Source organism: Nuphar pumila, chromosome 5 (genome assembly GCF_984573655.1).
Source record: "Nuphar pumila chromosome 5, dmNupPumi1.hap1.1, whole genome shotgun sequence".
In the NCBI taxonomy this organism is placed as follows: Eukaryota; Viridiplantae; Streptophyta; class Magnoliopsida; order Nymphaeales; family Nymphaeaceae; genus Nuphar; species Nuphar pumila.
This window is the reverse complement of record NC_143253.1, coordinates 54,077,229-54,096,536: the sequence shown is the minus strand read 5'-3', so window position 1 is coordinate 54,096,536 and position 19,308 is coordinate 54,077,229. Positions and strand designations below refer to the sequence as shown.

General features: G+C 41.9%; 1 protein-coding gene across 1 annotated transcript in view; it reads right to left on the bottom strand.

The window, feature by feature from the left end:
- The window catches only part of LOC149837615 (hyperosmolality-gated Ca2+ permeable channel 2.3-like), a 214,014-nt gene that overhangs the window by 90,531 nt on the left and 104,175 nt on the right, over nt 1–19,308 (bottom strand). Inside the window, exon 6 of the mRNA XM_090006148.1 lies at nt 13,594–13,892. Coding sequence (XP_089862274.1) covers nt 13,594–13,892 — 299 coding nt within the window. The remainder of the gene's footprint in view (nt 1–13,593; nt 13,893–19,308) is intronic.

Here is a 19,308-nt window from a genome sequence, read left to right as displayed (position 1 = left end):
TTGCAACAGCAACTTGCATCATTAGAGCATGGTAGCAGCACCATTGAAGACATCTGGACATGATTTCCTTGGCTTAATCCGCTCACCATCGACCCCTCCATTCGTCGAACAGCCTCACGCAAGGTGACATAAAGCTACAGTTTAAGAGCAATTCGTCCAACTGGTCGCATATTTCATCATCAAAATGACAAAAATGCCCCTACAACTGAGGGCTTGAGTCACTTTGTAGCTTTCTTTTCTTACTTGTTCAATTTAATTTTCATTGTAAGATTGCTTGTAATTGAACAAGTTCAATATCAATAAAGTGCAAATTTAGATTTAATTGAGTATACTATGTTCCCTGTGGATCGATCTGAACTCACTACGAAAGTGGAAAGTCGGTTTTTATTACTTGGTTGGCGATTTTCCAAAATACTTTGATGAAAAATATGTTTTAAAATATCGATTACAAAAGTCCGACCACATAGTTATGAATTAAATACTATGTCAGAAAATTTTTGATATACCTATTTCTCTTGGCTATTTTTTTCAGTGTTGATCGTGAATGGTTTCTCTTTCATTAGAACTCGTGTGTGGGGTTGTGCTGGTGCTGAAATAGGCATGTCAACAGGTTGATGTGTGTTAGTATATGCACGTTAGTTCTGCTCGTATATGATAGTATTAAAATTGTTCATGCATGATAGTTATTAGATCTGCTCGTACATAATGATTATTAAATCTGTTCCTACATGCTGTTTTGTTGGGTCAGAATAGGCAGGTCATGGGTTTTTCAGAAAATCGTGGCGTATAAACCTGATTTTTCTTTTTAACCAGGGGTGAGAGTATGATTATGTTAGTCTGTCATGTGTTTCGAATCTGATTTTTCAGTACAGACTATGCATTCTTTTGCGAGAGCCCATGCAGTTTAAGCATAATCGGTTAAGCCTTGGATTTTTGCTTTGCTTTGATTTAAAATTGGGTTCATGGTGTACACAAACAGGGCTTTTGATGTATGAACATAATCTGATTTTTTTTACGTTCACTAAACCTGGAATCATGTTAGATTTAAATAAATCTGAAACTTATCTAACCTAAGCTAAAACATAAATTATAAAAATCTGATTTTTTTCCTACAATCTGATTTCTATTAGAATTTTTTTTAATCTAGTTGGTTTTGGATATTTAGTTGAATCTGAACTTAATAAGTGTTGAATTTGCTACAATCTAATTTGCTTGATAAATTTGCATTCACTAGCCATGAATACACATTGGCATTATGTGAATACTAAATTGTATACATTTATGTGCGAATGTTGTTCATCAAAAATTTGCAATGTCATTTAAAATACACTAACTTGTGGAGTGGTTATGTATGACAGATGGGCCTTTGGAGGTCAGGTGCATATGTTGCTTATGAAATAGCAAGTTTTAAATGTATTGCAAAATTATTTTATATTGCTTTTAAATTAATTACACTGATGAAATTGACAAGGCAAATGCCCGAATTTGCTAATGCATGATGATTTACATAATTGTTCTTGTGCAAATAACCCTTATATGATTAAGTATGGTAAAAGAAACCAAACAGTATAATAATTTTTCTTCCTTAGTGGCCTTCTGAAGAGGTGAAAACCTCGGATGACGATCATGGAGGACTGTGAAGATACTAAATGTCGTGTGCATTGTTTTCCCGAGAACTCAATGAGTGGTTCATGTTTTCGGCCACAGTTATAGGAAACTCCCGCCATTTTGCCTGAAATTGGTGTTGTTAGACTCAGCTACAATTATTGGTATACCGAGAAAGTGGTGTCAATGGATGTTGATTTCCTTATCGTCCCGGCATTAGGTATTGATTCATAATGTTTTGATTGATGGTGTTGATTCTTGACGTCGGTTGAGGAATGTGTGGGACCTAGTAAATAAAATACAAATTATATGTTAAGATACCACTGAGAACTACCTTGAACCTCGAGAATTTGAAGTTTTATACAAGTGAGAACTTAAATATGTTGCATTTAAGTAGGTAAATGCATGCAAAAGCAATACTGATAATTAAAGTTAAAAAGTCATTCATGCATCCCTAAATGTTTAATTTAGAATGAGATGAATGATTGTTTTTATTTGAATTGCTTATATTGCAAGTTTGTTCTGAATATGTGATATTTGTAGAGTCGTCTTAAAGTTGTGTTTGATTTGATTTATGCTAATTACCTTACTCTTGGATTTCGAGAGGGTCTCGAACGAGAACTTCGATTCTTACCCCATTTTTTTTAAAACTTTTTCAGGTATTGCGACATAGTGATGAAGAGATCGGCTTGTTGAAGAGAGCAAGGGTTATGATACGGTGGCCTAGATTCTTACAGAGTTGAAAGTCTATTGTTTTAGGGAATTTTTTGAACCTGAAATAGGGTCTATTTAATTAATTTAAATTTAATTTAAATTCATGGTTTGATTTATTCTGTCTGGGATGTATGATGGGTTGTGTATATTAAATATGTAATATGCCCCGGGTCCCCGGGATATCTTTATGCAATGTTTTAAAATTATTTATTCGTTAAAAAAAATTGCCAAAAAGTTGAGGCTCAGTTTGGGGTCGTTACATAAGAGTTGAACCTTTCTTTGATGACATAGACCTAGTTTGAATTCTTAAAGCAAATTTGAGATTTAATTATCTAAATCTGAACCGCTAAGTGATGACTTAAATAAATGAAAATTTGTTCTTTTAATAATACCTATTAGTTGAGGAACAAAATTTGATTCTTCACATTTATTCGAATCAATCTTTGTATTACACATTAAATCCGAAGTCTTAGGGAACGGATTTAAATTTTGGTAAAAATGATTTGAATCTAAATTGATTACACGAATTGGGTTTTTGTTCAAGTGTGGTTTAAATCTGAACTTATAAAAGAATTTGAATCTCGTTAAGTGATATAAACTTGGGATTTGACCCGTTTGTAGTATCCGCGGGCTTTGTGCAAGATGAGAACTTAAATGAGTTGCATTAAATTTATGCATGTATTCAAAAGCAATGATTAATGATGAGATAAAAAGTCATTCATGCATCAAATATGCATTGGTTCATGCATTGAATATGCAGTAGTCTTTTTAGCATGTGCTTTTGATTACCTATATTAATTTGGTTTATGTTGCAAGCTTGTCAGAACAGTAAGTTGTGCACTAAAGTTTCCTTAAACACATGTTTGTTTTAATGTATGCATACTATTGGATTATGTGAGCTTTTCGTACAGAGAACTTTTAGTTCTCACCTGTGTTTTTAGAACCTTTTTCAGATATTGAGACTCAGGATTAGCTGAGTATAGTGATGACGAAGCTGAATTGTCGAAGGTGGTGACATTTATGATAGGCTACTAGGATTTTAACCGTATTGGGAATTTGCTTGTGCTAAACTTAAAGACATGATGTTTGAGTCTGTAATGATTAAATTTGATTTTCAATAAATCTTGATTTAAATAAATTTTTGGTTTGGAGTTGGATATGTGTAATATCGCATATTTTCACACTTAGTTAAATTTGAAGATTTTCGAAAATTTGACTAAGTCTGGGAGAAAAATCGTTTGGGGCTTGATTTTTAGACTGATGTCTTTGAGTCTGAGCTTGGACCAGGTCCCATCGACAAGGTCAACAAGCCAATTGAAGCGAGATAAAGAGTTTTATTTTCGACCTTTAAATTCAAGCAAAATTCGAGCAAAATTCGGGTTATTGTCGGGCGAGATTCAGAATTTGATATTAGTGTAATATGCCGTTGGATGCGTCTCAGAATTTTGAGCACAACAATATATTATTTTCCTTGATTCGGGCTACGGTTGGCCCGAAAATCGCATTTTTTCAAAAATTGAGCAGTTTGTCGAAATGGATCCGGAGTTAGATCGGGTTGGATCCCATGCCTATGATCCGAATTATTATGGATTTGGATCTTATTTAAGACCTACTTAAATCTGGATTTAATCCAGATCTTGATCCATTTTCGTTTTGGGTATGGGTTTGGATTTTTGGATCCGGATCCAAATCCAAGCCCCCCGATTTTCCAGCTTTAAATTCAATATAAAGCTTTAATTTGTGGTTTAATAAGGTTGAGAAACCTTTTGGGTTAATTTGGCTATTTTTGAAATCTTTTAGATAATTATTAATTAATTAATATTTAATAATTAATTAACTAATTTTTATTAATTCTAAATTTTAATTAGGGTTGAGATTCTGAGGACTTCTGAATGGAGTCTTTGTACATGCCTAAGAAGGCTAGAGTAAGTTTTAGAAAGAACTTATAAAAATTTAGAAACTTTGAAAAAGTCCAAATAAGAGAGTTTTGAGAATTTTGGAAAAGGGAAGGTGAGAATCCTCAAAAGAGGAAACTCTTTTCTCCAGCCCATCTAGAAGGGGCTGGAGAAGGGGGGAGGGCATCACCTCCCTCTTGGCTTACTTAAACAAAAAAAGAAAGAAAGAGAAAGAGAAAGGAAGAAAGAGAGAAGAAAAGAGAAGAGAGAAAAATAGAAGGAGAGGAGGAGGAGAACTGCTCCAGCCCTCCACCCACGTTTTTCAACATTCACCCCTATTTTTCTTCACTTTTTATTCAATGTACGGGTCTCCTCTCTTGAAAGCAAGTGAGAAATTGATATAGATTGGATTTCCATGCAATAATTTGATGGAATCTATGAAAAAAGTGTTTAAAACCATGTTTTTGTAAATACACATGAAGAAGGGTGCATGGATCTTCCTCCATGGTGGTATTCTTGAATCTTTCTATTTTTTCTATACAATAAAATTTTGTACATGTTAAAACAGAAATTTTATTGGTGGTAAAAGTATTTTTTTAAGGTTTCTTTTGTTAGTTTTTTTTATCTCCATGGATGTATTATTTATTCTTTTCATTGTTTCAAAAATGAAATTTATGGTTTGTTTCATATCTGCCATGATAACCCATGCACGTGAAGGACATACCTACATGAAAAGAAGAGAAAAATACTAAAGTGTTGGTAGCCTGAGAAATTTGTCAAATTGATTGTGAACATAGAAGGTGTAGTTCATGTCTATCTATCCAAAATTTATCAAGACTTAATATCTGGGTTATTATGAAAATCTGTAATAGAAATATAATCTAATGCACAGCATTGCACAATTAGACTAGTTTCTGATATTATGTGGTTGTTTACAAAAGGTTAATCTGGCATCAGCAAAGAAAAAAATATAAAAAATCAGAAATTTTCTGTTTAGCCAACAGTCTGGCCAACATGGGCCTGGGATTCAAGGTAAGGGACCTGCTGGGCCAACCAGGCTGGCAAAACCCAGGCCTGTTGGGCAGCAGGATGTTTTTTTTTTTAAATGATAAAACTTTTTGTGTGGGTTTTGGGCTGACTGCCAGGCCCTGACATAGCCTCCCACACAGGGCCGAGTTGGGGCTTGTGTATCGGCAGTCAAGCCGGGGGCTGGCTTGATAGCCCTAGGCTTTGATTGGGCCCCATCAAGACCAGTCCAGCCACTCGGCTGGACTGGAGCAGGCTGGGACCTGCTAGGGTCAGTCCAGCCGAGTAGCTGGGCTGGTATGGGGGCCTGTCCAGGTCACCCAGTCAACTCAGCTCAGCTGGGCTAGAGTCGAGCCCAGTGCTGGCATGTTTGACTTATTAAAAAAAAACTGACTTCTTGTTGCAAGCTTGTCAAAACTCTCAGGATATATTTTGACATAAGGGAAAATATTTCCTGTATGAGCAGGACCTATTTATCTGAAGAAAGGCTTGAAAATAAGTTGGGATTATTTTGATTTTCTTTTCTTGTGTTGGGTAGTAAGGTATATACTGTTAAATTGTGGGAAACATTGAGAAGTTTTGAGGTAACTTGAAAGAAAAGTTCTTAAGGACTGCATAAATATTGTTAATAGTATAACAGCCTTCAGCTCTTATGCTTTTAACATCAGGGTAAACTGAGGTTCTTATCAGAAAGAATGACTTAGATATTAGGAATGGCTAAAAAAACATGTAAATTATTTGTTACTCTTTTTCTTATTTTGTTTTCTTGCTTTTCTATTGTAACAAATACAGGCCTTGAGGCTTGATGCAAGCAAATGAAGGTGCAGAAAATTTTGACATGTTGAGTAATGTTGTCAACAATGCAAATGCAGATATCTGATTTGGAGTGCTAAACTGTTTTCTAGAACCTGGTGTTAGTTGTTGAACAGAGATTGCTTGATGGAGAATAGAACTTTTTGGTCTTGACCCAAATGTTCAAAGAACAGATCAAGCTGAGCCTGGATTGCTTCATGTGATTTGAGAGTTTACAGCAAATCCACAATGGAGTTACCAATTAACATGTTCACTTCTGTCTATCTGGCCTCTTCTGTTAAATATCAACTATGTCATCCTTTTTTTCCTTTTTCTTGTTACTTGAAATTGTGATGCAAAGTCTAAGATAACCAATGGGGACCAAGGCAAATACTTGTGAACAGAAAACTTGTAAGCAAACCGGAACATAAATAATAGTCAGATCCATAATCCCTTTTTAGGAATGTTTTGAGTTAAGAATCAAAACAACAAAGATTGCCGAACCTATATATGTGTATATATACATATATATTTATATTTGAACACCTTGTGGTGGCACAAATCTGAAAGTTTAAATTGGATATGCATTTAAATTTTCAGATCTTGGTATGTGCATGTATTTTGTTTTCAATACATGTTAAGAATGGATTTCTTCCTATGTTTTGATTTGGTGTGACATGCTTAGGCGTTTTGCTATTATAAAGTTTGTTTCAAGTGCATGTGCATACATGAAATTGATGTGTGTTTAGCATGTACAATCTTATATAAATGTTCACATGTACTTATGAATCATGAATGAATGCATGTCTGTTAAGTTATTACATGAAAGCACTTGCAGAGCGGATTTGGTTGATTCAAATTCGGACTTCAACCCATTAATAAATTGAAAAAAGTATTCCGCATCTACTTGATTTTGGCGAAGCTCAATGTCTTATGGACAATGCCACTTTGGTTCAAGGAAAGTCAATTATTCCCATAGCTCGGATAGGCTATTGTAGTATTCCCTAATACTTTTATCCCCTTGAACCATATTTGAACCTTTTCTTGAAGATTACATATGTGGCAATATCTTTAAGAGAGTACATTCTCTTAAGATAATCCCATGCATCATTTGTGTGTTCAAATTTTGCCAGACTTGAACACTTCTTTATATCAACACTAGAAATAAGCCAAGACATAATCTTGCCATGGCCCATTCTCCACTCTTTCCATTTTTCCTCATATATGGAAATGGCTTTCACTTTTTCTACCTCCGAAAGAGGTACTTCATTTCCTCCTTTGGTGAGGATTAGTTTAGGTTCCTCATCGGTTCCATCTACTAATCCCCATAGACCTTTTCCCCAAATAAGGTGTTTCATGATAGAAGCCCACATTACATAGTTTGAGTCATTGAGTTTTATGGGCTTAATGGTGACATTATCGTTGTCATACATTTTACACACTTGGGAATGAAAAAAAAAAAAAAGAGGAGAATATTCTATCACAAAGCACAAGAGCAAGTATCCTTCGAAACCTTCACTACCAACTCTTCAAAAACAATCTTCACTTTCTTGAAGAAAACTTGAATGGCACGTTTCCCAATGCAAATCCACCAATGGCTCTGATACCATGTAAAAAGCGTAATCCGCAACAAGAGTGTCTCTCAACAAGCTCTCACAAAGAAATCACAAAAACCATAAATGTAACGCCCCAAAAATCCAAGACTTGTAACTTTTTAGAATAGTTCAGAAAGCTTTGAAATCATATAATAATCAGAGTTTAAATAATACTTCAGCGGAAAATGATATTTTTAAAACCCCAAGTCAATGGACCTTGAGCGCATTACAGCGTAAACTTTCCTTTTGTCAAATCCCGCACAACCATTGAAATCAAATGGTTTAGAAACGGAGTTTCAATAATTGAGAATTCGTTTGTTGAAACCAAGAAGAAGCTTACTAAAACAGTTTTATTAACTCACGGTTTAATAAAAGAGAAATTTTGAAACACACTTTATACCAAATTTACCAACATGTCCTCAGGAGCGAAACGTCAGGGAAAGAGCTCTATCTTGACCTCATCACGTCATCGTGCCATCGCAGACTGTATTACCTATCCAAAACCTGCCCATAAAATGGGTCAGTTTCACTAAAAACTGGTAGGTGCACAGACATGACAATATTGAACATAATTAAGCAGAATAATTTAATATGTCAAGTAGACAGGCAATTAAATAGCAATTTAATTTCAACAGATTCATGGAGCAACTATCATGAGCAAAATGCTAAAACTATTACAAGCATTTCACTGGCACAAGTAGGCTAACTATTACAAGCAAAGCACTGCGTAAGAAAGTTAACTAGCAAAATACAATGCTTCATCAACCACACACACAATTCTATAAGTATTGAACCTGTTGTACCCTATAACTTTCATACGTGCATAACTGAACACATTGCGATCGGATTTAAATTATGTTTCGATATTAACTGGCCAAGCGGGTACGCACAAGGCACGACTCTAGAAACAACCTAAACTGATCCAAAGGTTTATTATGCTATGTATTTTATGATAACCCGGATAGCTGACTGAGTCCGCACCTAAGGGGACGGTCGGTGACCAAGAGAGAAATCCCCAAAGCAGCATAAACAATGGATGCATCCCAAACATGGAGAGCTACCACCTAGGATAATTATGGTAGTCTCATTCCCCTAACTCCGATGACTGGGGAAGCCGAGTCTTTTGCTCGTAACTGCCATTAATGGCCTGTCTATCGAAGTTTTGTACCTTCCTGTCCTCTCTCCTGACAGGAGTCAGCGATTCGAATGAGTACATCAGGGGTAGTTAACTGAAGACCCATTCTACATACTCTGGTCTTTCGACCAAACTCGAGTATCTTGCCGGTGAAGGCGAAAACATCACTTATTTAGGTGATCACAACATTTTGTTATTTGCACCCATCGAGGTTGCCAGAACCTACTCATCCAATCATCGCAACGTAAGAAGACGTACTTGTCAAAAAGTACGATCGTACATGTCATAAGTACGACTACGATGAAAGGGATCTGGTTCCACAAAAGAAACCCCAACAGATATTATCTGCAAAAGAATTAATACAACACATCCTGGCAAGATAAGTCTTGAATTCAATTCAACAACATTTTTCATATTTCATAATGCAAGGTCATCTCGGATCTCTCGTCCGATCAACAAAGTACTTAACATGTTGTGCATGTCTAAAAGTACGCTATACTGAACCAGGGAGGTGTGTGGGCTTCTCAAAAGAAACACCCAACACACAACTTCATAATGATCCAAAGAATAAAGGAGTACTCATTTGACACGATTCATCCTTAAAAGCCCTAATGCCACATTAAGTCATTCACGCAAGGCACAACACTATCAAACTCGCATCCAAAATTTATCTTAGTATCGTCATGTGACACTAGATTGATAAATAAAGAATGGGTCCTTCAATAGAACCCCACTCATTCATATGCTCATGCCCCTGATCGAAGTTATAAAATATTTCTCCCAAGTGTGCGGACTTGGGAGGACTCAAATGCAACTTCGAAATCCTGCGAGGATTAAAACTTAACTTTGCAAAAGTTGTGCCATTTGAAGAGCACTGGGTTCGCAGGAGGAAACCCTCTTTTAAAAGAACTATAGCGCACAAGTGCAACTTCTAGTATTTTGAAAACAAGTGATAACAGGATTGGCACAAGACTACATTTATGTAAGTACATATTTACCATGAATGTGAGCATATGCAGGTTATAACATGTCAACAATCAACTCTCGACTTGCGATGCTGCACATCGAGGGAAAAGCACATAAGTAATACACGAGGTACCAAAACCATACATTGACCACTTAGACAGGCAAACACATAAGGTCATAAGTAATACATGAGACACGAAATCGCACCTCACTCAAAGGAAATATGCAGGGAGAAATGTATACAAGCAAACAAGGGCATATGTATTGCACGAAGTACGAAACCACACCTCAAACTCATAAGCAATTATGCAAAATAATGATCGGAGAATGAAATTGTACCTCAACCCATGAGCATACAAACATGATAATACGCAATGCAGACAAGAATAATACGCCACGCAAAAGCAATATAAATCTAAGTACAACTAGCATGGACATCTTAATTACGTTCATCAATTGCCCTTTATGCGACTTTACCCTACCTCGGGATGTCGTGCAGCTGTGTGCGTCTACGAGTGTAGATGATACGAGGGTTGGGCCGTGGAGCGCGAACTGGACCCGTTGCGTAAATCTGCAGGAGTGAGAGTTATTATGACGTAGTTGTCAAAAAGAGCAGAAGGCCACTGGTAAGACCTGCCCTGCCGGTGGAATCAAAAGAGTGGCAGGGGTATCGGCCCCTGTCTGACCAAACAACGAATGACAGGGGCCTCGGCCCTTGTCTGACAGGACAGCGGATGGCAGGGGCCTCAGTCCCCGCCAGACAAAGCAGTGAATGGCAAAGGCAGAGGCCCCTGCCGGCCAAAACACGAACGACAACGGTCTGGGACCCTGTCTGCCGAAACAACAAACGGCAGGGGTCTGGGCCCCTGCCTGCCAAAACAACAAACGGCAGGGGCCTAGGCCCCTGCCTAACGAAAGAAATAAATGGCAGGGGGCGAGGCCCCTACCTCACGGAAACAGCAAATGGCAGGGACTTGGGTCCCTGCCTGACAATATTGGACGACAGAGGCCTCGACCCCTGCAAAACAATGAACGGCAGGGGCTTCAGTCCCTGCCAGACAAAACGGAAACTGGCAGGGGCCTCGGCCCCTGCCTGACGAAACGAAAAAAAAATGGCAGGGGCCCTGACCCATGCCTGACGGAAGAACGGCGAAACAAGGGGGAAGGTGCGGCAAGGGGGGTGTCAGTCCCCTGCCACCCTTCAGGTAGGCATAGAGGGGAAAAGGAGGGCACGACACAGGCGGTATGCCGTCTGTCGGCCCCTCGGCAAGCCCTCAAGGAGAGGGAAAGAAGGGAGGAGGGGTGTCGCAGGGGTGACTGGCCCCCTGCAGGCTCACCTGCAACCTCAAGAGAGAGGGGGAGGCGACAGGGGCCCCGTAGGCCACCTGTCGGGCCTCCGATGGGCACAGGCGAGGCGGGAGGGCGCGGCAGGGGTCGTGCGCCGCCTGTCGGCCTCCCGGCGAGGTGACAGAGAGGGGGGGTGAGGAGGAGAAGAGGGAGTACCTGGAAGGGGGAAAAAGAGGGAGGTGAAGAGGGAGGAGGCAACGTACCTGGGAAGAGGCCGACGACGATGGCCGGCGTCGTCGATCGGCGTTGGCGGGGGGTTGCAGCGGCGGCACTAGAGGCGTGCGCAGGGAAGAAGGAGACGCAAGGGGGAGGTGTGCCTCCCCTTGTCCTCCACTGGTGCCCTTAAAGAGCTCGGGGAAGAATGCGTGAAATCGGGAAACCCTGATTTCCATCCTTATCGGGTTGAAAAAGGGGGGGTTTGCGGCGCACAGGGGAAAGACCTCCTGTGTCGGGTTTTTTTAAAAACCCTAACGACAATGGGCCTGGGTTGGGTCCGGACCCGACCCGCCCCGGGTCCGATAAATTTTTTTTTTTTTTTTTTTTAAATCCGGGTTTTACAATAAAGGTTCACAAAGAGGTATTCAACTCAAGAACAAACACAATACCCAAAAAGGGGTATTCAAAATACTCAAAAAAGATTCATAAGTTTGGGAATAAATCCCACGCTACAAGCATAAAATACAAAGGGGAATAGTCCCCATATTTATAGAGAGGAAGAGATGAGCCTCAAGAGAGTCGTTGGTATCACGGCTCCCATGGAGCTTCACCTTTTTGACTAGTCAAAAAGGTGAAGTCTAAAAGGGTCCTAAGGTGAGTGTTTTAGTTATTTCTTGTTATGTTTCAACTAGAAATAACTAAACCAAAAAGTAACTAAAAAAGAAAAAGTTATTATATGAGATTACATGCCTATGAGATGCCTATGAGATTACATATGAGATTTTATATGATATTACATATTTTAACAGTTTCGGTTCTAAAAGAATATGTTTTTTCGATGACCAGAAACGGACATCATAAAAGTCCGGGACCACCTCGCATAGTTCGAGTCATCTAGCTTGACAAAGGACCCATACGAGAAGGGATTCGCAAAGGCTTTATATTCTCCACTCAACTCTCCTTTTTTATCACCATCTTTAGACATCTTGACTTAGTCTTAAACAACCACCAGACCTCGAGGACTCGTCGGGTCTGATATTGGCCAGGCCCCACCACGATAGTTCCACCACCAGATCTGACGTTAGATCTGATTCCAGATCAGCGTCTGACACAAAAAAACTGATTCCACGACTTCCCTGCACCAGATCCCCACTCGATCTGGTCTTCTCCACGATCCACACTCCACGAACATCACGACTGCATCATGCTGGAGGCTGCAGATCTGCTCCAACAATTACAACTTCAGCCATATTCAGACTTGGCTGCATCACCTGTCGACCTGCTGCATTCAGGCCTCGAAAGTGATCTCGACACAGATCTGAAACCTAGATCTGTCTTCCACACGATTGTTCAGTCACAGCAGACGCAGCAGCGACCCCAACGATAGCAGTGGCAGAAACGACCCCAGAAGCACCGCCCCGTGTCGCAGACACAACAGCAGCAGTTTCGTCAGCGTCACGCAACAGCAACTGTGTCGCAGAAGCAACAACAGCGACGACTGTCGCGGCAATGTCGACACCCGCAGACAGAGACGACTGCGGAGGCTGCTGCAAAGACGTCTTCGCGCAGCGACGTCCAGAGGTGGAGGCTGCAGCAGCGTTGTCGGCGGCGATGTTAGTCACCCAGGATGGGTGGCTCTAATACCATGTTGACGTCGGTTGGGTTCCTGGCAAAACAGTAAAAGAGAGAGAGAGAGAGAAAGAATAATTGTGTCTTAGCATTAGACCCTAATCCCTTCTTAAAAGAATTAGTAAATAATAGGTTACAAAAGGAATCCATCTATTTTTACCTAATTACATACTGCTACCCAAACTGAAAAGATATTTTCTTTTTTAACACTACTAATGTAAAATGAGTGGGTCAGTGATGCTTCCTTAACCGCAATGGCCTTGGGTTTTTTGCAATTCTTGGACACAGCATGGGCTACTCCAAAAAGGCCTGACCTCAGGACCTCAGATAAAGCTACAAATAAGTTGAATAATTAATGAGTTTGGCATTACTAATACAGTGGACCAAGCCAATGGTGTAATTCAATATCTAAATAATCACAACGAAAATTTTCAGGCAATACAGATATGGATGAAATATGGAGCAATATTAACGTAGGAATTTCAAGAGAACATAAACAGAAGTAGAAAAAATTACAAGACAATCTTTTCCAAAATCCCAAAAAGTGACAATCATACAGCCACTACTGAAAGAGCTGCTTCCCAATTCAAGGCACCACATATAGTAAATCCGCAATTTAGAAGTAATGAGTGAAAGATCATTCATCATATATTCCATAGAAATAAATTAGGAATTAGAAATGCACTGATCAATTGATAGTCTAAAATTCAACGAACTGAAACCAAACACTCACATGCTTAACAAGCCTTTCAGGAATGGCAACAACAATTCTAGCTGTCCAAGGTTGGCAAGTCCTTGTACAAATACAACAGGAACAAGGAAGAGAACTGTCAGAATAATATATGCTACTACAACCACCAACTTGGATATCCACCTCTGAAGGAACGTAGTAAAAAGAAATGGCCAGTAAACATCATGAGGCGCCGGAGCTTGCTTAGTTACCCATTCTGTGGGACTGGTTGATTGTTGGATATGATTTGCAATTGCTGCACCATAACGGGATCTAAAACACACAAAGGCAGCAGGAATTTCCTGTAAAACACACAAAGGCATCACATAATTATATCAAGATAAATGTAGCATCACAGGAATTATCTAGACTATGTAACTCTGAACACATAAGAGAAAACCGTGATAAAAACTAATAACTGGCCATCAGGCACAAAATAACTGACTAGAAGCTGACACATGGAGAAAGTAACATGAAATTACCAAAGAGCCAAATTCAAAAATCAATTATGAAGCTAAAAAGTAGGTACTCATTAGACACAAGCAAGCACTCTAAAATTATACTACACTAAAATGCTTACGAATAAAATCCATCCATTTTTATTACAGAAAACTAGTCTTTATACAGTCCACATTATGAAACAGATGCCTCCAGTTCAAAAAGTATCCATACCATCTGAAGATGGACCTAAAAAAAGTGCTGATCTAGTAACAAGATCATTGGTTCCCCACCAGCATTCAGAAAACCATATAGATGTTAAAATATATATTTATACATATAAGTATGTATATACTCATGTATATGTGTAAAACCCCAAATAAAAAAAATAAAAATAAAAAAAATTGGACCCGGGCCAGGTCGGGTCCAGACCCGACCCGGGCCCCTTTTTTATTAGGGTTTTAAAAAAACCTGAGTTTTCGGACGCCGCAAACCCCCCTTCTCCCCCTTCGCTTCCGGGCAGGATAGGGAAACCCATCGAGGGTTTCCCCATTCGGGTGCCCCCCTGCGCCTTTAAGAGAGAGGTTGGAGGGCGAGGGGAGTCATGCCTCTCTCTCGCAGCCCTCGCCCCCCCCCCCCCTCCGCGCCGGTCTCCTCCCTGCTGCGCACGCCGCCGACGCCGGCCACCACTCCCAGGTACGCCGTTCTCTTCTCCTCCCTCTTCTCTTCTCCTCCCTCTTCTTTTCCTCACCCCCCTCTCTGTCACCTCGCCGGGAGGCCGGCAGGCGGCGCACAGCCCCTGTCGTGCCCTCCTGCTTCTCCGGTAATCACCGGAGGGCCGACAGGTGGCCTGCAAGGCCCCTGTCGTCCCCTCTTCCCTCTGGGGGTGCGCCGGAGTGCCGGCAGGGGACCAATGGCCCCTGCGACACTCCCTCACCTCTGTGGGTGACAGGGAAATTGACGGGAGGTCGGTTTCCCTCCCTGTCACCCCCACCCCGGTCTCTCTTACGGCAGGGGCCGGTTCCCCTGCCACCTTTCGACCACCTTTAGGCAAAGGCAATGCCCCTGCCGCTTCTTGTTTTTTTTTCGGCAGGCGGGGGCTCGCCCCGCTGCCTCTTCTGTTCTGGCGCGCAGGGGTAGTGCCCCTGCCGCCTTCCTGTCTCGGTTGGCAGGGGCTCACCCCTTGCCGCCCCCTGGCTTCTGAGAGGGCAGGGAATACCCCCTGCCGCTCTTGACCCTCGGCACGCAGGGGGGCCGGACACTCCCCCCCCCCCTGCGGCTCCGCGATTTTTGTCTGGCGGGGGTCGAGGCCCCTGCCATTTGTAGGTGTTTCTGGCAGGGGCCGAGGCCCCTGCCGTCGCTTGATTCGTCAGGCAGGGGCTGGGGCCCCTGCCATTCCTCATTTTCGACAGGCAGGGGCTGGGACCCTTGCCATTTCTTCATTTTTGTCAGGCAAGGGCCAGGGCCCTTGCCATTCTGTTTGTACCAGGCAGGGGCCGAGGCCCTGCCTTTCCCTGTTCTTGAGGTAGGGGCCGAGACCCCTGCCATGCGTGACCTGTTTGGCTGGGGCAAGGGCCCTGCCCCTCGCGTTTTGTCATGTAGGGGCCGAGGCCCCTGCCATTCGCTATTATTGTCAATCAGGGGCCGAGGCTCCTACCATTCACTATTTTGTCAGGCAAGGGCCGAGGGCCCTGCCTTTTGTTGTTATGTCTGGAAGGGGCCGGTATCCCCGGTCACTTAATCCTACCCTTGCTCCCGTCGTACCATTTAATTAAATTATCATAATTGAATACTCACCCTGTTGCAGACCTCGCATCGAACCCCCCGCTCTGGCTCCGCGGCCCGAGCCTCGTATCATCTACACGCGTAGACGCACGCAGATGCACGACATCCCGAGGTTGGGGAAAGTCGCACGAATAGTGTGTATGAACAAAATAAAATAAGACTTCTGAGATAGAATAATTATTTTTGCATATTTGCGTATCTAAAGAAGTATTGTTTGATCAATGTTTTACTCTTTGTGATTCTTTTGAAATTGCATAATGTAAATTCTTTGGGTAGACTCATTCTAGAAAGAATCAAGTAGTTTACTTGGCATGCCTGTTTACGTGTACGATTACTTAACTCATAATTGTCTATTATGCATGCTTAATCCTTTGAAACTGCATACTTAAGATAGACTTTGTGAAGAGACTCAAAACCACTGCAATTGCTATTATAACCGAACCTTAAGGCAGGTACGGTATGAATTTTATGTAAGATCATGGAGGGTATTGAAGTGTGAAATCTATACTTTACTGATTTTGATATGGTAATATCGGCCTCCACAGGCCAATTGCTCAGAAAAGCAAAACATGTCATGTAGGAACCAAAAGAATCATAAACCATTATGTTGCCCTCTCATCGTAGTTGTACCTCTAGGAAGGTACGATCGTACTTTTGGACAAGTACGTCCCATGTGGGTTACGATGGTGGGATGACGAGGTTGTGGCAACCTCGATGAGTGCAATTAGCAAAATCCTGAAATCACATAAAAAGGTGACCATTCGCCTTCACAGGCAAGATGCTCGAATGGGTCTAATGGACCAGAGCATGTAGGATGGGGCGGCGGTTAAGAAACCCCCGTCGTACCCATCCGATCTTCACGGTTCATCAAGGGAGAGGATGGATGGTACAAAGACTTCGATGGACAGGTTGTTAACAACCACCCCACGGGCAAAAGACTCGGTTTTCCCCAGTCATCGGAGTTAGGGGAATTGGGATTACCATAAATTATCCTACGTGGTAACTCCCAGGCACTTCTGCAGAAGTTGGATGCATCCATGGGCCACGAATGCCTTTGAGGATTTACTCTCTTGGTCACTGACCGTCCCCTTAGGAGCGGACTCAGTCAGCCATCCGGGTTAATGAAAACACCTGACATAATAAACCCCCGGATCGGTCTCGGCTGTTTCTACGTTTCGCGTCTGTGCGTACCCACAGGCCAATTAATATCAGAATTTAAAGAATATATTCATGATTAGATATAGATGACTGAGACTTACACTGCTTCAACTAACCACTCTTTGCACTTATTACATTTGTTAGAATAGACTACAACTGCTTTAATTGCTTAAATATCATAACTGCTTATCTCATGAATGTCCTGTTTTATTTTCATTCTACCTATCTGTTCGTGCACCTACTGGTTTGTTATGAAACTGACCCATTTCATGGGCAGGTGAGGAGTAGGACTTCACTGGCGGCCGATGGCGTGGTGCAACGTGGAACAAGATTCATCTTCTTTCTGCTGGCGGCTTGGCTCTGGGACTTTTTGGAGTTTTCTTAGATTTATTGAACTTTGGAATAAAATGCTCATTTTGTAATAAACTGCAGATTTTAATCTATTGCCTTATTTCTTAAATTCCTTTAAGTTGTTGTACATGTGAATGATGGTTTTTCAGCTAACGTACCCAGAATTGTTGACTTGTGTTCCTTTCTAAATGTCTTCCGCAGTCATTTTTTTTAAAGTTAAAACTTTAAATTTTTGAAAGGTTTTTCGATAAAGTTTTCGAAATCACAAGTCGAAATTTTGGGGCATTACAACTTGGTATCAGAGCCAGGTTAGAAAGAGGTGAAATCTTGACTATGGAGCATCCCATCGCGCTGTAAGTAAGTCTTTGATATTTTATAGCATGTTTAGACTGAGTTATGTTCTTGTTTTATTCATAGTACCTTTGGATAGACGGACCCGTTTACTGGTGCTAGTGGTAGTCGCGGTAGGAGCACGCGTATTGTACGTGGTCGTTCCGTAAGGGAGAGGGGCGGACATGAGATGTTCGGGGCTGGTTATTGGGCTAACCGCCCTCCTCTGCCCATTTTTACGGATGAGCAAGGCTTCTCACTACCGATCGCCTACCAGATACCCTTGGCAGCAGCGTGGGCTGAGGTGCATGCTCGAGAAGGTGGTTTCACGCCTTCACACGTTCGGCTGCACCATCAGACACCACAGGAGTCATCGGGAGATTTTATTCCCCCTGAGTTAGCAGAGGAGTGTGGTTTCTGCGGAGAAACTGGGCACACCGTGGATGCTTGCCTCCACAAGGCCGAGCATGACGACAAGATCGCGATTTCGACTGCAGGGGAGCAACCGCCCCCTCCAGCAGACCCAGTTGGCGGTGTATCACCCACATACACACCTGCGACGGATTCTTCAGATTATAGTCTTGGCTCACCGGAATATACTCCGGCGACGCCCCTTTACGGGCAGGAGCCCTCCTACGATGAGCCACTTCCCTTCACCCCTAAGCGCAGATTCAGGCGCACAGGCAATAGAAGGGAATATCTTAGGAAGTACTCTAGTCGTCCCAAAGGGGAGGTAGCACTTACCCAGTTTTGTTGGAGTCTGTGAACTCATTTATAATTATGGAATAGAACTTTTGCTTATGTACCAGCACAACTGGATTCTAAATATTTGACTTTCGTAATAAAGATCTATGTTTTTGCCTTTGCTTCTATACTTATGTCTACTTGTACGTCTTCAATATTTTGACGTTAGTCTTGGTTGCTTTTTAAGGATGGCGGGAAACTCAAGCCATAGTATGGCCGATGAGTTGCGTGAGCAGAGGGGATTCATGATGGATACCCTCAACTCCTTAGCTGAGGTGATTCGTAACCAGGGTCGTCCCCATCAGGATCCGGGTTCACTTGTTGGGAATGCACCAACCGCCACATATGAAAAATTTCTGAAGCTGGACCCTCCTACTTTCTTGGGCAAGGTTGATCCTGACTTGGCAGAGAGTTGGGTTAAAGAGGTGGAACGGGTGTTCCAAGTGTTGTCCGTTCCTGATGATAAGAAGACAATGTTTGGGTCCTTTCGTTTGAAGGACGACGCTCGCGAATGGTGGGACACTACGCGGGAGGTGCAGTTTCCGGGTGCTGAGGTGATTCCGTGGGAGGCCTTCCGAAGGGTTTTTCTCAGAAATTATTTCCCTCCTCATGCGAGGGAAAAGAAGAAGGTGGAATTTCTGGAGCTGTGCCAAGGCAGCTTAAGTTTGAACGAATATATCGCCAAATTTCAACGGTTGGAGCGCTATTGTCCTCACCTATTCGAGGATGATCATGAGCGGTCCGGGAAGTTTATTCGCGGACTGAAGGAAGGACTCAGGCATAGTGTTCTCACCAGCATGCCCGCGACTTTTTCTGCGGCAGTAGCAGCAGCCACCCTACTGAACGAGGATTGGGAGCGTTCAAAAAGTGTGCAAGCCAAGAAGTCAACCGCGTCAGGTGGTGAGCAGAAGA